Genomic DNA, 17,955 nt, shown 5'->3' on the forward strand with positions numbered 1-17,955 from the left:
TTTTTAAAAAAATTCTCTTTTAAAATGCTTTAATTCCTCTTTATTTAGACTAATTTGTTTTCCTGTAAACCACGAGGACTCAAATTGTTTTTTACTCAAATGTTATTAAAAAGCTAATAATGCTTAAAACATGCTATATTCTAATTTAACTATATGAGTGATGAATCTTAATCTCATATTTAGCCACCAAATGGGAGTATCATTAAGGTATGATAATTTTATATTTGTGTTAGATCTTGTCAAAATATAAATATCATTTTCATCTTTTAAGTTGCTTGATTATATCTCTCTGTAACTGGCAAGTATTTTATTGGAAGATATATTTAATTCCATCTTGTATTTGTGATTAAAAAATACAACCCTATTCAGTAGTTTGGAGAAGAACTGAATGTTATCTTGGACATATTTTTCTTTATACTTATTTTAATGTGCCTGTATAAAACATATCATTAATAACTTGTTTCATTTTCAACATACCAAAGAGGTATTTAATACCCACGATGGGAATACAGATTACCTTCTGGAACTATTTTAGCATAGATGATGTATTTGAGCATATTTGAATATGCACTAGGCAACTTTTAAAAATTTATTTTGTGGAGCATGATTAAGTCTTGGAGTTATTTTTACCAATTTCACAGTTTTTGAGTAGGATGTATTTTAGTACACAGTATATTGTAATTGTGTGTAAATTTGTACACAATTGTGGAATTGTGTATAAATTATGTATACATTTCATATGCCTTGATTATTTAGCAGTGTTAATACATTTTCAGTGTTGACATTTATGGAGAGGTAAATAGTGTATTAATGCCAGTGCTTAAGTGTTTGGATGCAATAAATTTCTATAAAACTTTTTTCTTGTTCAAGAATTTAATTTTAATTATAATGTATCTTTTCATGAAAGTTGAAAAAATTTGTTAAGATCAAGATATGGAGGGTAGTTTGTAGCCAAAGAAGTTCTGATATTTCTGAAATTGAGGCAGTGAATACTTAGACTTTTCTAAACATGTTACTTATATATGAAATATATACTTATATATATATTTATAAGAAAGTTTTATAGTGGATTTTAGTACTGTTTGTATCTTTTCTATTTTTAAAGCGATGATAGTTTTTGAGGTCATTTAAAATACTTAGCCATGTCCTGAATATTTTAGTAGGTGGGAATATATAAATTTGTTATTTTAGCATACTGTTTTGTAGCATTCATATTTGAAAGTAAATGTATGCTATTGTGAGATAAAGTAGTCTAACTTGTAAATTTTGCGTTTAATTGCGTTTATTTAATAAACAATGAAAAAATAGGTTGATAGTTTAACTTTTTCTTTTGGTTGAGCATTTTAGAAAGAAATGTAAATAGTAGACTAACTTTATAGTTTGAATTTTGTATAATTGAGAATTTACGTAGATTTTTATAGTTTAGACTTTACTTTTTGAAAGGGAGAATAATGTGAAACAGTTTGTCAGGTTTTATAAATGATACATGTAATTTTAAAGTCAGTTATTTGAATATGCCATTATATTAATGTTGCCTTTTAAATACCTATTGTGTTTTGAGTTGGTTCTTTCATTGAAAATACATTCATGTAATTTTTTTATTGTTGCATATCTACATTCAGCTGGCATTGAAAATACATTATGTTTCTTAAAAGGGATATTAAGACCAAACATTTTCTGATGTCCTATATTTGAATTACCTGCACTGTGAATTAGCCCCAGTGATAAGATGGTAGTTTATTCAACTTTGAATTAGCCTCAGTGATAAGATGGGAGTTGGTTCAAGTTTAACAGTGTTAGTGTTGAGGATCATTAAACTGGGCTTATCTTTAGAAGTTGCATACTAATAAACCAATGAAGAGTCCATTCTCTCAGAAAAAGAATTATTTTCAGTATGTTCTTTATTTATAGATTTTTTCTAAGCAAATATTTTTTATTCCAATTTTGACTAAAAGATGAGATTTTTATATAGATACCCTCCCCTGACACACACATACAAATATTTACCTTATAATTGAAGAATGTTTAATTGAGGCTAGAAGTACTCCATAGTTTTTCTCATAATTTCTTTCTTGTTGGGGCTAAATACTTACTACATAGAAGCAAAATTTGATATGAAGATTGCTTAAAGGAATTGCCCATTATTATTGTTTTTTAAAGGTTTTATTTATTTATTCATGAGAGACACAGAAAGGCAGAGACATAGGCAGAGGGAGAACAAGCTCCCCGTGGGGAGCCTGATGTAAGACTTGATCCCAGGACCCCAGGATCATGACCTGAGCTGAAGGCACACACTCAACCACTGAGCCACCCAGGTGCCCTGGAATTGCCCATTATTAATAGAAGTTCTCCTTAATTATAGTGGGACTACACTGTAGCTTTAAACATTTCCAATTATTTTGTTATTTGGTGATAATTTACTTTTCAACTGGAAAATATACAAATGATTGTTTTTTCCCTACTAGCTTGGTGGGGTATTCTGTTGGTGAAGGTTCTGTGCTATTAATTCAGCATATTTTCAGAAGTAATTAATTGTTCCTGGATGTTGTTCATGCTAATGAAGATATTTAATGACTGGTTTACCTGATTTCAGCAATGTTTAATGCTGGCTTGAATATATTCTCAAGTCCCTTCAGCAGAAGCCTTTTCATTTGGTTTCCATTTTTAATCACTTTTCAGAATATTCATCTTCTACACTTGTCTTTATCTAGTCTTTATACGAATTTGCTAAATCTGGAATAATTTTTTTCTCTGTGAAATGTTCTTTTATTCATGGTTGTCCTGTTTGGTCACCAAAATTGCTTTGGTTCCCCTTTATTGTTTTGAAAAACAAAGCTAGTATTTTAAATGAAGCATTTTACTTATTTTTATGTTTGAGTAAGGGTTTTAAATTCCAGCCATTTTAAGGTAACTCTTTTTCAGTTTACTTTGTTTTTATAGTGCAGGTAAGTATTGTAAGTCATTTAAGTATATATAGATGTTTAGTCAGTAGGTAGGATCCGTTTGTAGATAACTGGTTGCAGTTGCCATAAGATCTTTTTTTATGCTAGAATTTTTAGCAAGGAAAGAAATATGGTCAGTAGTGGTGATATTTCTGCTTAAGATTTAAACATTATATTTAGCCTTCCTTTCCTGTTCTCTGTTCTTTGGTGATATTGTAAGTTTTAGAGAGCGGAAAATAGCCCCCTCCTCCCCCAAGAGAGTTTGCATTTTCTAGTGTTAGCAAAAATGATTCCTTTTTTTGACAATTTGTGTCTCCTTTGTCTTTAGCTTTGAAGTTTTAGGTAAAAATGAGATGAATCAATTTTGTTGTTACCTTTCAAGTATAAGAAAATATTAAACTAGTTCTTTAAGATGATCAAATTTTCTAAATTTATATCAATGTTAATAAAATTTTTCTTGTTAAAATTTCCTCTGAAACTGCCTTAGATTTTTCATAAAATCAGGAAATGTACATTTTGTGATTCGAGTTTATTCAAACATAATAGCCTTTGTATAAATTGTTAATAAACTATGGGTTCTTAATTTCATACAGCTTTTATATTTCTACTTCCAAGATTTTTTAAAAAAGTTATTTGATACTAATTTTCCTGGTACCCTCACTAAAAAGAGAACAGTGCTGTTTTTTCATTAACTGCAAACATTGTAGGACATATGACTAAAATGTGTTTCAAACCATTTTTTAGCTTTTTGATTATTTAGTTACATCATTATGTCATAAACTCCACCATTTTTGAGTATAGATCGTTAATTTTATAGAAAGGTTCATATCAAGATTACTAATTTTGAACTAAGGAGTTAAAAATACTAATACAGATTTTGAAGATGAGGAATTCCATGATAATTCATGTTTTAGTTTATATTCTTAATCCTGAAGCATATAACATTTGTTACTGCCTCACACTTTATTAGAAGAAGAAGGCTCACCACCTTGTTCTCACAAAAAATTTTCAACATTCTTTGGCTGTAGTCATTTGAATTATTTTACATATCACCATTTTGAATATGGTATGGTATTTTAGCATAGCATATACTTAGGTACTTGTTTTATATCTCTAAAGGGTATGCTTTTAAACCTATAATCTTATTCAGAATTCTCAGTTTAAACTAATTTTATTGTGATCTTGTGCACAAATGTAAACAAAATTTTTTTTTCCATCTTTGTGTTTGGATGCACCGTAGTTTTTGGCCTTCTAAAAGTATATTTTTCATTTAGCCATTTTCTTCAAACCTGTTTTCAGAACTTTTTAAAGATAAAACAGTAGATTTTAGGGATGTATCTGAGATGGCCTATTAAGTGCATTTTAGAAATGGAGCATGCTGGACTAAAGATTTTGAGAACTCTTATTTTTATTTTTTTAAATTTTTTTAAATTTTATTTTTATTTTTACTTTTTATTTATTTATGATAGTCACACAGAGAGAGAGAAAGAGAGACAGAAACACAGGCAGAGGGAGAAGCAGGCTCCATGCACCGGGAGCCCGACGTGGGACTCGATCCCGGGTCTCCAGGATCGCGCCCTGGGCCAAAGGCAGGCGCTAAACCGCTGCGCCACCCAGGGATCCCTAGAACTCTTATTTTTAAAAATTGAAGCTTCAATTCTTTCATTTCTAAGTACATATTTGGAGATCAATGAAATACAGATATCTTTAGGAATATGATTATAGTAAATTCACCAAGTGCTCATAAGCATAGTAATAGTGAATGAGTAGAGAATATAGCACTGGCATAGTAAAATTAGAGAATATTGGGATTCAGGATCTTAGGTGCCACTTCTGGCTTTACCACTAACTAGCTTTGTTTCTTTGACCATGTCATTTTCCCTTTCTAAGCCTGTTTCCTCATCTGTAAAATGACAGAATTGGATTCTAAGGTCCTTTTTTCTAGCTCTAACATTTTGTGTTGCTTTTGTAATGGCTGTTTCTTTAAAACCTCCATGGTGCAACAGATTCCTCTCTTGATTGCTCCTAACTTAGAAATTTAATGTTTTGAATTACTGATTTATGTATCAGCAAGAGGTAGTTTACTTTCTTTCCCTGTTTGAGTGCTTTTGTGAAGAACATTATGTGTTTTCTTTCTTTCTAGATAGGATCAGAATAACTTAAGGCTTTCTTGGCTTCCTTCTTTCTCTCTCTTTCCTGCTTGCTTGTTCGTCTTTGCATTGTTGGGCTTATTCCTTATTTTATTATTGGTTTCTTTTAGTAGATGAAGATATAAGGGGTAATAAGACATTATTGTGGTATTATATGATTTAGAAGCCTTAGCTTGTTTGGGTTTTGGGGTTCTATTATTCTCTCATGCACCAGTTCCGATCATTGTTTTTTTTTTTTTTTTTTTTTTTTTTTTGTGGGTTTTTACCCTTCCTCCCATATTGTTTTGCTTTCTCCCCTTCTCCCTTCCCTTCCTTTCAGGAAAATGGAGGAGTGGCTCCATTACTTCCAGCTCTGCCCAGGTTTTCTGCCACAGAGTGGCACAGCCTGTTCCTCTAATGCTTCTGATAGAGTCGTGACTGCTTTGGATGCTACACCTGCCCCAAGATGTAATATTGAGCATTGAGATTCCAGGGGGGCAGTACCTTGTTGCCTGGATGATTTTCTCAGAAACGTCTTGGAAAGCCTCAAGAAAGGAAACTTCAGAGCAAACAAATCAACTAGGGATCATGACTATACATCCATCACATGTATACCAGCATGGGTCCAGCCGAGGCCTCCAAAATGATGCTTTGCCAGCCTCAGCTGGTTCTCAAGTGATGATGTCCTTGAAGTCTCTGTGGCCCGTGACTCAAGAGTTAAGGTAGTGGAGTTTCCCTTAAAGCATCTCACAGCAGGCTTTGTAGATGGGACACATCTCACCTCAACATGTTTGCTGACTACTCAGGTTGAAGTTCATCCTCAGCCCTTAGGTCCTTCAAATTAAGTTCTAACTTTGAGGTGTAGGTTACGGGATAGGCTAGGTTTATGATATAGTGTGTCTTTGACATAGTGGACTTGAGCCATCAGTCATGCAAAATGATTTAATTTCATTCTTTTTTAGCTTAATATACATGGCTATACATTAGGATTTCCATTGGTCAAAAGGTGTTAGAAGGTAAATCTAAAGTATCTTAGGGAGATAAAGCTAAGGGAATCTCCATCACTCTGTATGTAACTTTTCAGTTTGGAGAAAAATGAACATTCTCTGAATTTTGTATTATTTTTCTGCTTCTAAAGTGATTGTGATTGTTCTTAAATTATATTCTTAATGAAGGTTGTTGATTGATAAATCATGTAATTTTTCATTGTATGGATCTCATTGAATTTTCCATGATTTATTATGTAATTTCACAGTTGATATAAAATTGTATTTTATTATCTCATGTGTATATTTCTCAGTTATTTCATGACAGTCTAGAACTTGAGTATAAATTAGGTAGTTTTTTATATATTTTGATTTTCCATTTAGTAGACCTATTCTTAGGAGGCTAGAGTTTGAAAGAAGAAAAATTTTATGGTTTCTTAAAATTAACCAAGTTTTACAGATCATATAGAATTTTAGACCTTTTTTTGAACTTGTAAATACAAACAAGCCAGATAATAGAAGTAACCATTAGTGTAACTAGATTAGTATTTGTATTTTTATTGGTTATTATTGTACTGCCCAAATGGTGATATGAGATCTTGTAACTGCAAGTGAACTATGTTTTCCTACTTGCAATTTATTATTCAACATTTTACATTTATGTGAGTGTGTGTGTGTTTGTATACACACACATTCATTCCAAAACATTGTTTTTACCCAAAGTGGTTCAAGAAAGTTTTTCCTTGTCCATTGGAAATGACAAATGTAGTATGTATTTTTTTTAAAGATGTTATTTATTTATTTATGAGAGACACAGAGACATAGGCAGAGGGAGAAGCAGGCTCCCTGTAAGGACTCAGTCCCAGATCTTGGGATCACACCCTGAGCTGAAGGCAGATGCTCAACTGCTGAGCCACACAGGCGTCCCTGTTGTACATATTAAAGATGATTTTAGAAAGGTTTTCTAAACAGATGCTTTTATTAAGTTTAAAGAACCACCCTTTATTCTGAAACTGTTTCCTAATTTGTGGAGGGTGTGTTAAAATAGTCTTTATTTTATAAAATGATGAAAATGAACAGTATTTGGCTTTAAATTTTTAATTTTGGCAAAGTGAAAAGTTGACAGCCCTATATTATTATCCATTTAAAAAAGTTTACTGTGTACAATCCAAGTCAGCGAACCACTGATACAGAAGTGTAATAACAACACTTTATAACTCAACTCCAGTAAGATTTATATTGGAGTGATCTAATCTTCACTTTATTGAAACACAAATCAGATTAAAAAAACCCTCAAAAAAGCAAAATCATCCGTTGTTTCCTTTAGCACTTGCTAACACTCTGTGTTGTATAAATATTTCGGATCTATCTCATTAGGAAAGAAAGTATCAAAAGGCCGATAATAAGTACTTAAGAAGTGATTACCTATTTTACTTCAGTCTGTTTTGGTGCCTTTGCTATATATCTTTGAATAAAACTAGTAATAAGGAGTTTCAAATCCAAAAATAACAAGTGCAAAACTATAATTCCAGCTGCAAATTTTTGACTGAGCTAGAGAGTTAATCTTGATTGTAGAGTGGTTGTTTATCCCGTAAGAGTTATTGTTATTTCATGCAAAACTGAGAATCATGCTACCTTCCTTTTGAACCTTTCTGTAAGGTATTCTGTGACTTACGAATTTATATCACAAAGATACTGCAGGTGCAAAACACCTCATTGTATACAAAAGCCGCATGATTGCTTTTATCTTATATTTTCAGATGTTTTCCTTAGGGTAAACATGGAAATTTATTAGGAATATATTTTATTTTAACAAAATATGTCATTAAAGAAGTATTTTTTTATACTTTTAGGAGTAGATTTTTCTATTAACAAATTGGTCTTTGAGGAACATCTTGAGAAATTTTGGTATGAGTGAGGCTACTGCACTGACTACTTTTTTTGGAAAGTGAAAACTCATTTATGTTGTTTTATGTTCTTTTACCATGTATATAATTAATAGCACTCATGCCCCTTATCTGCCCTAGTTTGAATATTATTAGGGATTTCTGATTGCTTCAATACTTAGTATATGGTATTTGCTTTCATTTCATTAACAGAATTTATGAAGTAAATTGAAATTTAAGTGCCAAAAATACTATCCTCCAGTTTGAGGCACTGTTTCATAAGAAAGTGGTTTATTACACGTTGATTTTCTAAGAGTATGTTTTGCTGTCGAATAATATTCTCATGTGGAGTTTTGTCTTGGAATGCCATTTGTCTGAATAAGTTGATTAATTGTTGTGGGCTTGTCTGATATTATAGTTGTCGGATGATGGCAGCAGCATAAATATAGGATTGGAAGATTATGCAGCATCTAATTGCAATTGTTCAAAATAGTGGAAATGTCCCTCAGATTTTTAAATATATCACAGAACTATTTATAATTGGAAAAAAAATAAGTGCTAAGAGATTTTCAAAAGTTTTGTTTGGTAGCTTAGGTTAAAACATGGTTTTGGTAGTCTTTTAATGACAGTATAAAATCTTTTTACATGTTTATTTCTATTACGATACTGAGAATTTTTTTTTGAATTTGTTACACTTCACCACCAAATATATAGTTTTTTTTACTGTCTTTTTACTCAAGAATTGCCAAGAAGATGCTTTTAGAAGAAATTAAAGCCAATCTTTCCTCAGATGAGGATGGATCTTCAGATGATGAACCAGAAGAAGGGAAAAAAAGAACTGGAAAACACAGTGAAGAAAACCCAGGAGATGAAGGTCAGCTCCAAAGAGAAGTACAGAATGTCATAACTTGATTGCTTGACCAGTTCAGTCTTTGAGGACTATGAAGTTTCATAATATATGCATTTGGAGTTTAATAAAACATTTAGAACCTTACTATTACCTTACTCCTTTTGAGTGTCTGGTAATAATTGTACACGTTTTGTTAGTTATTGCCAATAAACAGATGATTTTTAAAGCAAAATAATTTTTACCTTTTAAAAAATCTACAAGTGTCTATTGGTGATATTTAATTAATAAATCTGAAGGGTTTACTGATTTATTTTCTCCATTTAGGAACAAAAAATCAAGTCAATTATGAATCAGATTCAGATTCTGAAGAATCTAAGAAGCCAAGATACAGACATAGGCTTTTGAGGCACAAACTCACTGTGAGTGATGGAGAATCTGGAGAAGAAAAAAAGATGAAGCCTAAAGAGCACAAAGAAGCCAAAGGCAGAAATAGAAGGAAAGGTAAGACATTTTAATTCTGAGTGTAAAGAACATATCATATTTTTTTAAAGGTAAGAAGGGAGAGAGAAAGAGGAGGAGGGCAAAGGGAAAAGGAGAAAGAAAACCCCAAGTAGGCTCCATGCTCAGCAATGAGCCCGACGTGGAGCTTGATCTCATGACCCTGGGATCATGACCTGAGCTGAAATCAAGAGTCAAACACTTAACTGACTGAGCTACAGGTGCCCCAGTAACACACTGGTTTTATAACTAATTATAGTAATGAAATTTAAATATATCTGGACCACCTGTATTGAGTATCAGCACACTGGTAAAAGCCATTCTCTTACATGGGAGTGAAATAAGAATTTAGAGTGAGAAGAGAACCCAGAAACTTGAGAGATGACACGAGGAATATTGATTGCCTGTAACTGCAGGAAGAAATAATGCTTTCCTAAGGAAGAATAGAAGATGTAATTAATTTGGGTAGATTTATTATATGCAAAGCTTGTACGCAGTCAGTTTGAATTTTCATTACATTAAAAGTCTGAATCCTTCTGCATTGAGTGCTTGCATATTTCTAGCATCATGGTAAATATTGAGAATATAAAAATGAATAAGGAAATCATTGTCTTCTATGATGGTTTTCAGCCTGGTTACACATCTGGACTACTTTGGGGATTTTGAAATATATATATGACAAGACTCCATCCCAAGCCAATTATAGTATAATTGGTGGTGGTGAGACCTAGGTATCTGCATATTTTATAAAGCATCTCTGATATGTAGCCAGAGTTTGGGGTCAGTAGTTTAGTAAGAATTTTTGACATTAATATTACATGAAATTATAGCACTATGAGAGATGTTTTTTATGATAGAGGTGTTGTATAGTATGGCACAAAGGAAGATTCACAACCCGAGCTGAAGGCAGATGCTCAAGAACTGAGCCATTTGGATATCCCTCAGGTTTTAATTTCAGTCCCCAATCTCCCTGCTATTGTTTCCTTTTCAGAGTGCTTAGGTCATTTCTTTATGTATTCTCTTCATAGTTTCTAGTTGTTATAAATGGTAGAAGAGTCTGTATTTGCCCTTACTCCATCTTGGCCAGCCTACTTTGCTTCTTTTGAATAACCAGAATTCTTTTTAGTTGATTCACTTTTGGTAATAATGAATTTATTTTACTGATGGTTAAGTTCTTTTGTTAATTCATATACAGTTAATACTTATATTTTAATATAGAACCATAGTTTTATAACTAGTTGGAATACATTTGAATTATTTTTATAAATATTATTTGAGTTATTAACTGGTCTAAGCTATATGATGTGCGGTATCCACAAATGTATATGCTATGGATATTCTCATAGTGATTCATGTTTTAAATATGATGGTATTGACAAAATAAATGAATTGCATTTCTCTTGGAAAATATTTAATAACTTAAATTTTTTTTTAAATTTAAGTAAGCAGTGAAGATTCTGAAGATTCTGATTTCCAAGAATCAGGAGTTAGTGAAGAAGTTAGTGAATCTGAAGATGAACAACGGCCCAGAACAAGGTAAGTATCATATCACAGTTTCAAAAATTGTAGGAATCTTTTCTTTTTAAATATTTTGTTTATTTATTCATGAGAGACACACAGAGAGAGAGGCAGAGACATAGGCAGAGGGAGAAGCAGGCTCCATGCAGGGAGCTGGATGTGCAACTTGATCCCAGGATCATGCCCTGGGCCAAAGGCAGACGCTCAACCACTGAGCCAACCAGGCATCCCAAATTGTAGGAATTAATATGAATAACCATGCTTCAAGTTATCTGTAGAAAGGTTGCTGTTACTAACAAAGTAAAATATGTAATACTTTGATTTGAAACCAATTGTGAAAATTACTAATTTAAAAAGAGTTGAACATATAAACATTTCTGGTTGATTATGTGTTATAAACCAAGTGGGCTTTCAGTGTGCAAAAACACTCTTGCCTGTAATTTTTGGTTGTTATGGGAGGATGCTATAGTGTAGTAGATTAGAGGTTCTGTAGACAAAACTACCTTCTGGCTATGCTATTTGTTATTTGTATGAATACTCTGTGCTTCAGTGTCCTCGTCCTTAAATTGGGGGATTACAATAGTACTTACCTTATTGATTATTATGGGCATTGAATGGGCTTATAATATGCCTACTTGGCAAATAATAAATATCCCCTGAATGCTAATTACTAGTCTTGGTAGCATACTAGTATTATAGTATTTAAGATTTGTTTGTTCTCTTAATACACATAGCTACTGATGTAGATTAGTAGCTATTTAAAATTCTGCTTACTTTTTAGTATAGTATTTTAGATAATACTAACCATTCTAAGAATTTTTTATTTCCTCCAGAATATTGCACCTTGGCCTTTTGGCTAAAATCAAGTGTATTTTCCCCAGAACAATATTATCCATTTATAATTTATTGAATGGGCTGTTTGAATTTATGTAAATGTGATATGTGTGTCTGCATAGGTGTCAATACTTGTAAATTTTAAAACATTTGAGATCTTTTTAGATTATTACATACGAGGTTGTGCCTGAAGTATAGCAACATATTACATTAGGGAAATAATAGGATACAAAGAGAGAGTTTTAAAACTGAGAATTCACATAACACAAAACACACCATTTTAAAGCGTAGAATTCAGTGGTTTTTAGAGTATTCACAAAGTTTTTCAGCCACCACCACTATCTAGTTTGAGAACATTTTCATCACCATAGAAAGAAACCCTGTACCCATTTCCCATTCTTCCTGCCCTCCATTCCCTGGCAAAAGCTAATCTACTTTCTTTATGGATTTACCTTCTGGACATTTTATATGATCAGTTTCATATAGTGTAAGTATCTTTTTAATGAATGGATTCTTTCAGTTTGCACAATGTTTTCAAACTTCATCCATGTTTAGCTTTAGTACTTTTATCTTTAAAATTCTTTTTAGATGACCGTAAAATACACGTGACATAAACTTCACTATCTTACCCATTAAGTGTATATTTCAGTAGTGTTAAGTATATTCACATTGTTCTGAAACTAGTCTCTTAGCTTTTTAAATCTTGATAAATAAACTCTCTTCACATAAAACAATAACTCCCCTTTCCCCCATATCCTCAAGCAACTACCATTCTACCTTCTTCTGTCTCTGTGAATTTGATTCTTGTCAAACCTTATATAAGTGGAATCATATAGTATCTGTTATATTGTTGTGGCTGGCTTATTTCACTTAGTACAATAGCCTCAAGTGTCATCTATGTTGTAACATGTATCACGGTATCCTTCCTTTTTAAGGCTAAATAATGTACCACTGTGTGCATTTACCACATTTTGTTTATCTTTTCATACATCATTCAACAATTGTCTTACTTGTACCCTTTGCTATTGTGAATAATGCTGCTGTGAACGTGAGTGTACAAATATCTCTTCAGTCCCTGCTTTCAGTTCTTTTGGTTTTATACAGCCAGGAGTAGAATTGCTGGATCATATATGATAGTTCTAAGTTTAACTTTTGAGGAACAGCCACATTGTTTTTTGTAGTAGCTGTACCATTTTACATTCTTACCAACAGCATATAAAGATTCTACTCTCTATATATCCTCACAAACACTTGTTCTTTTCTGTTATTTTGGGGGGGCTGGGAGGGGATACTAACCATCCTAATGATTGTGAGGTCATTGTGGTTTTAATATGTATTTTCCATAATGGTTAGTGATATTGAGCCTCTTTTCATGTGGTTTTGTGTGCTCTGGGTTAGATGAGACAGAATTCTGTCCCTTGGGCATCTGCCAGAAAAGCCAGAACGTTGGGAGCAAGTCTTAGTCTTTACCTTCCTTCCTGGAGAAGGAGCTGTGAATTGGGCAGGTTCCTGCTGACCTCATTGAACTGAGTAGGAAAGTGGGTACAGCAAGTATGAGTAGAGATGCTACAAAATATCCAACCATTTTAAGTGTGACTCTTGGTTAGGGTGTTCACTTGGTTGCTAAAGATTCTTAACTGATTTATAGAGTTCTCATAAAGTTAGTTTTTTAGCATATGTTGTTTATTTTGGCTTTCTGTGGGAGAAAAAGAGCCTGGAGTTTACTAGTTGCCATCTTTCCTGTGGTCACCTGGCTATTTTATTACTTTTAACGGCTGAATAATATTCCATTGTATAGATAATAACACATTTTATTTATCCATTCATCATCTGTTGATAGACATTTGGCTTGTTTCTATTTTTTGGCTATAATGAATACTGCTGTGAACATCTGTATATTATTTTTGCATAGTCATATGTTTTCATGTTAATTCATAGGAATATACCTATTAATGGAATTGCTGGGTCACATTGTGCTCAGCTTTCTTTTTTTTATTTTTTAAATTTTTATTTATTTATGATAGTTATAGAGAGAGAGAGAGAGAGAGAGGCAGAGACACAGGCAGAGGGAGAAGCAGGCTCCATGCACCGGGAGCCCGATGTGGGATTCGATCCCGGGTCTCCGGGATCGTGCCCTGGGCCAAAGGCAGGCGCCAAACCGCTGCGCCACCCAGGGATCCCATGTGCTCAGCTTTCTAAGGGAACCATCAAATTGTTTTGCATACTGGCCTGGCCCATCATTTTACATTTCCACCAGCAATGCACCAGAGTTCTAATTTCTGCACATCTTCACAAACATTTACTATTTCTGATTTTTTTGATGATAGCCAACCTAGTGGGCATGTGGTAACATCTCATTGTGATTTTGATATACTTTTCCCAAATGATTATTGATGTTGAACATTTTTGCATGTGTTAACTAGCCACCTCTATCTAAATTCTTTTACTAATTTTTAATTGTGTTGTCTTATTATTGATTCACAACAGTGCTTTATATGCTGGATATAAGACCCATATCAGAATCCATTGCTTAATCCAAAGTCATAAGGATTTATGGCTCTTCATTGATGAATTTTATAGCTTTATCTATTATATGTAGGACTTTGATCATTTTTACCCTACAATCTTTATGAAATTTTATGAAAATAAGCTTCTAGGTTTGTATGTTTAGATGGTTTTCAGTATTTTCTAGTATAAATACTTTTCATAAAAATATTTGTAGGGGCACCTGAGTGGCGCAGTCAGTTAAGTGTCCAACTCTTGGTTTCAGCTCAGGTCCTGATCTCAGGGTTGTGAGATTGAGCCCCACATTGGGCTCCATACACAGGGCAGAGTCTACTTGGGACTCTCTGTCTTCCTCTGCTCTTTTCTTCTGAAACAAATAAATCTTAAAAAATATTTCTATACTCACACATCTAGAGATATAGAAATATTTTTATTAGGCATTGTTCTTTTTTTTTTTTTTTTTTTTTAGGCATTGTTCTATATATACACACATGTGGGTATATTGAGACACTTGTTAGATTACTTCACTCAGTAAATTACTGAAATAACACTGTTGAGTCCAAATTGCATAATTTTAAGACTTTTGTCATGCATATTTTCATCTTTTTTCCTAAGTTTTTAAAAAAATATTTATTCATGAGAGAAAGAGAGAGAGAGAGACAGACAGAGGCAGAGGCAGAGGGAGAAGCAAGCTCCTTGCAGGGAGCCCGATGTGAGACTTGATCCTGGATCCTGGAATCATACCTTGAGTCGAAGGCAGACAGACACTCAACCACTGAGACACCCAGGCATCACTTTCCCTAAGTTTTTATTTAAATTCCAGTTAATATGCAGTGTAACATTAGTTTCAGATGTAGAATTTAACGATTCATCACTTACATATAATAACCAGTGCTCATCATAACAAATGGTTTCCTTAATACCCATTACCCATTTAACCAATTCTCCCACCCACCTCCCCTCCAGTAACTGTCAATCTGTTATCTATAGGCCAGAGTCTGTTTTCTGGTTTGCCTCTCTTTATTCTCCCTATGTTCATCTGTTTTGTTTCTTAAATTCCACATATGTGTGAAATTATATTTGTCTTTCTCTGACTGACTTATTTCGCCGAGCATAATACTGCTCAAACCATGTCATTGCAAATGGCAAGATTTCATTCGTTTTGATGACTATTATTCCTTTGCATGTTTGTAAATGTACATACATACACCAAATCTTTATCCATTCATCAGACAAGGAACATTTGGGTTCTTTAGATAATTTGGCTATTATTGATAATGCTGCAGTAAACTACAGGGTACATGTATCCTTTCAAATCGGTATTTTTGTATCCTTTGGGTAAATACCTAGTAGTGCAAATGCTGGATCATAGGGTAGCTCTGCTTTCAACTTTTTGAGGACCCTCCATACTCTTCTCCAGAATGGCTGCACCAGTTAGCATTCCTACCAACAATGTAAGACAGTTTGCCTTTCTTCACATCCTTGCAAATACCTCTATTTTCCTGTGTTGTTAATGTTAGCCATTCTGACTAGTGTGAGGTGATATCTCATTGTAGATTTGTGTATTTTGCTGTTGATGAGTCATGTTGATTATTTTTTCATGTGTCTAAGGCCATGTGTATGTCTTCTTTGGAAAAATGTCTTTTTGTCTCTTCCCATTTTTTAACTAGGTTATTTGTTTTTTTGGTTGTTGAGTTTTATGCATTCTTTAATATATTTTGGATACTAACCTTTATCAGATGTCATTTACATATATCTTCTCCCATTCCTAAGGTTGCCTTTTAGTACTGTTGCTGGTTTCTTTCACTGTGCAGAAATTTTTTATCTTGATGAAATCCCAATATTTTATTTTTGTTTTTGTTTCCCTTTCCTCAGGGTACATTTCTAGTAAGAAGTTGCTATGGCCAATGGCAAGGTTACTGCCTGAGTTATCCTCTCCTGTCTGATATTTAGGTCTTTAATCCACTTTGAATTTGTTTTTGTGCATGGTATAAGAAAATGGTATAGTTTCATTCTTCTACATGTTACTGTCCAGTTTTCCCAAAATCATTTGTTGAAGAGACTTTTTTCCATTGGACATTTGTTCGTGCTTTGTTGAAGATGAGCTGACCATATACTTGTAGGCCCATTTCTGTTTTTTTTATTCTATTCCATTGATCTTTGTTTCTGTTTTTGTGCTAGTACCATACTGTCTTGATTACTACAGCTTTGTAATACAGCTTGATGTCTGGAATCATGATGCCTCCAGCTTTGCTTCTCTTTTTCAGGATTGCTTGGGCTGTTCAGGGACTTTTGTGGTTCCATACAAATTTTAGGATTGTTTTAGCTCTGTGAAAACTGGTGGTATTTTGGTAGGGATTCCATTAAATGTGTAGTTTGCTTTACGTAGTATAGACATTTAAGAATGTTTATTCTTTGCATCCATGAGCATGGAATGTTTTTCCATTTCTTTTTGACATCTTCGATTTCTTTCCTCAGTGTTATACTTATCAGAGTTCAGGTCTTTTACATCTTTGGTTACATTCATTCCTAGGTATCTACTATTTTTAGTTTGGTTGTAATGGAATTGACTCCATGATTATTCTTTCTCCTGCTTCATACTGTTTGTGTAGAAATGCGAAGAATTCTGTATGGTGATTTTGTATCCCAAGACTTTATTCAAATTGCATATCAGTTCTAGCAAGTTTTTGGTGGAGTTTTTCAGTTTTTCTCTATAGAGTATCATGTTATCTACAGACAGTGCAATTTTCACCTCTTCTTGTTGATTTGGATGTTTTTTCATTCTTTTTGTTGTCTGATTGCTGAGGCTAGGACTTCCAGTACAGTTTTAAATACCAGCAGTGAGAGTGGACGTCCATGTTTTTGTTCCTGACTATAGAGGATAAGCTCTCAGTTTTTTTCTCACTGAAGATGATATTAGATGTAATTTTTTCTTTGGTCGATTTTGGGTATTTATATAAGTATTTTTTTTCTAATTGTTTTTGTTGAAGTTCGAATTGCCACCATATAGTATAATACCCAGTGCTCCTTCTATGCCTACACTCTGAAGAGTTTTGATCAGGAATGGATGCTGTATTTTGTCAAATGCTTTTTCTTCATCTATTGAGAGGATCTTATGGTTCTTGTTTAGTCTCTTGTTGATGTGATCTATCACGTTGATTATTTAACGAGTGTTGAACCATCCTTTCATCCCGAAGATAAAGCCCACTTGGTCATGATGAATAATCCTCTTCATGTAGTGTTGGATCCTATTGGCTAGTATCTTGTTGAGAATTTATGCATCTGTGTTCATCAGGGTTATTGGTCTGTAATTCCCCTTTTAGGTGGGGTCTTTGGTTTTGGAATCAAGGTGATGCTGGCCTCATAGAACGAGTTTGGAAGTATTCTGTTCCTTTCTATCCTTCGGAACAGCTTTAGTATAATAGGTATTATTTCTTCTCTAAACGTTTGATAGAATTCCCCTGGGAAGCCATCTGACCCTGGACTCTTGTGTCTTGGGAGGTTTTTGATGACTGCTTCAATTTCCTCACTGGTTATTGGCCTGTTCAGGTTTTCTCTTTCTTCCTGTTCCAGTTTTGGTAATTTGTGGTTTTCCAGAAGTGCATCCATTTCTTTTAGATTGCCTAATTTGTTGGCATATAGCTGCTCATAATACGTTTTTAAAATCGTTTGTATTTCCATGGTATTGGTTGTGATCTCTCTTGTTTCATTCATGATTGTATTAATTTGTGTCTTTTTTCTTTTTAATAAGGCTGGCTAAGGATTTATCTTTCTTATTAATTCCTTCAAAGAGCCAACTCCTGGTTT

At 33.3% G+C, this 17,955-nt stretch overlaps 1 protein-coding gene across 10 annotated transcripts in view; it reads left to right on the top strand.

Annotated features, from left to right (window-relative positions):
• The window catches only part of ATRX (ATRX chromatin remodeler), a 333,086-nt gene that overhangs the window by 140,041 nt on the left and 175,090 nt on the right, over positions 1-17,955 (top strand). For all 10 annotated transcript variants that reach the window (XM_072816168.1, XM_072816161.1, XM_072816162.1 and 7 more), the window contains 3 exons: positions 8,684-8,817; positions 9,118-9,294; positions 10,734-10,827. In XM_072816168.1, the coding sequence (XP_072672269.1) occupies positions 8,684-8,817; positions 9,118-9,294; positions 10,734-10,827 (405 nt within the window). The remainder of the gene's footprint in view (positions 1-8,683; positions 8,818-9,117; positions 9,295-10,733; positions 10,828-17,955) is intronic.

The sequence above is a fragment of the Canis lupus genome, chromosome X (assembly GCF_048164855.1).
Source record: "Canis lupus baileyi chromosome X, mCanLup2.hap1, whole genome shotgun sequence".
In the NCBI taxonomy this organism is placed as follows: Eukaryota; Metazoa; Chordata; class Mammalia; order Carnivora; family Canidae; genus Canis; species Canis lupus.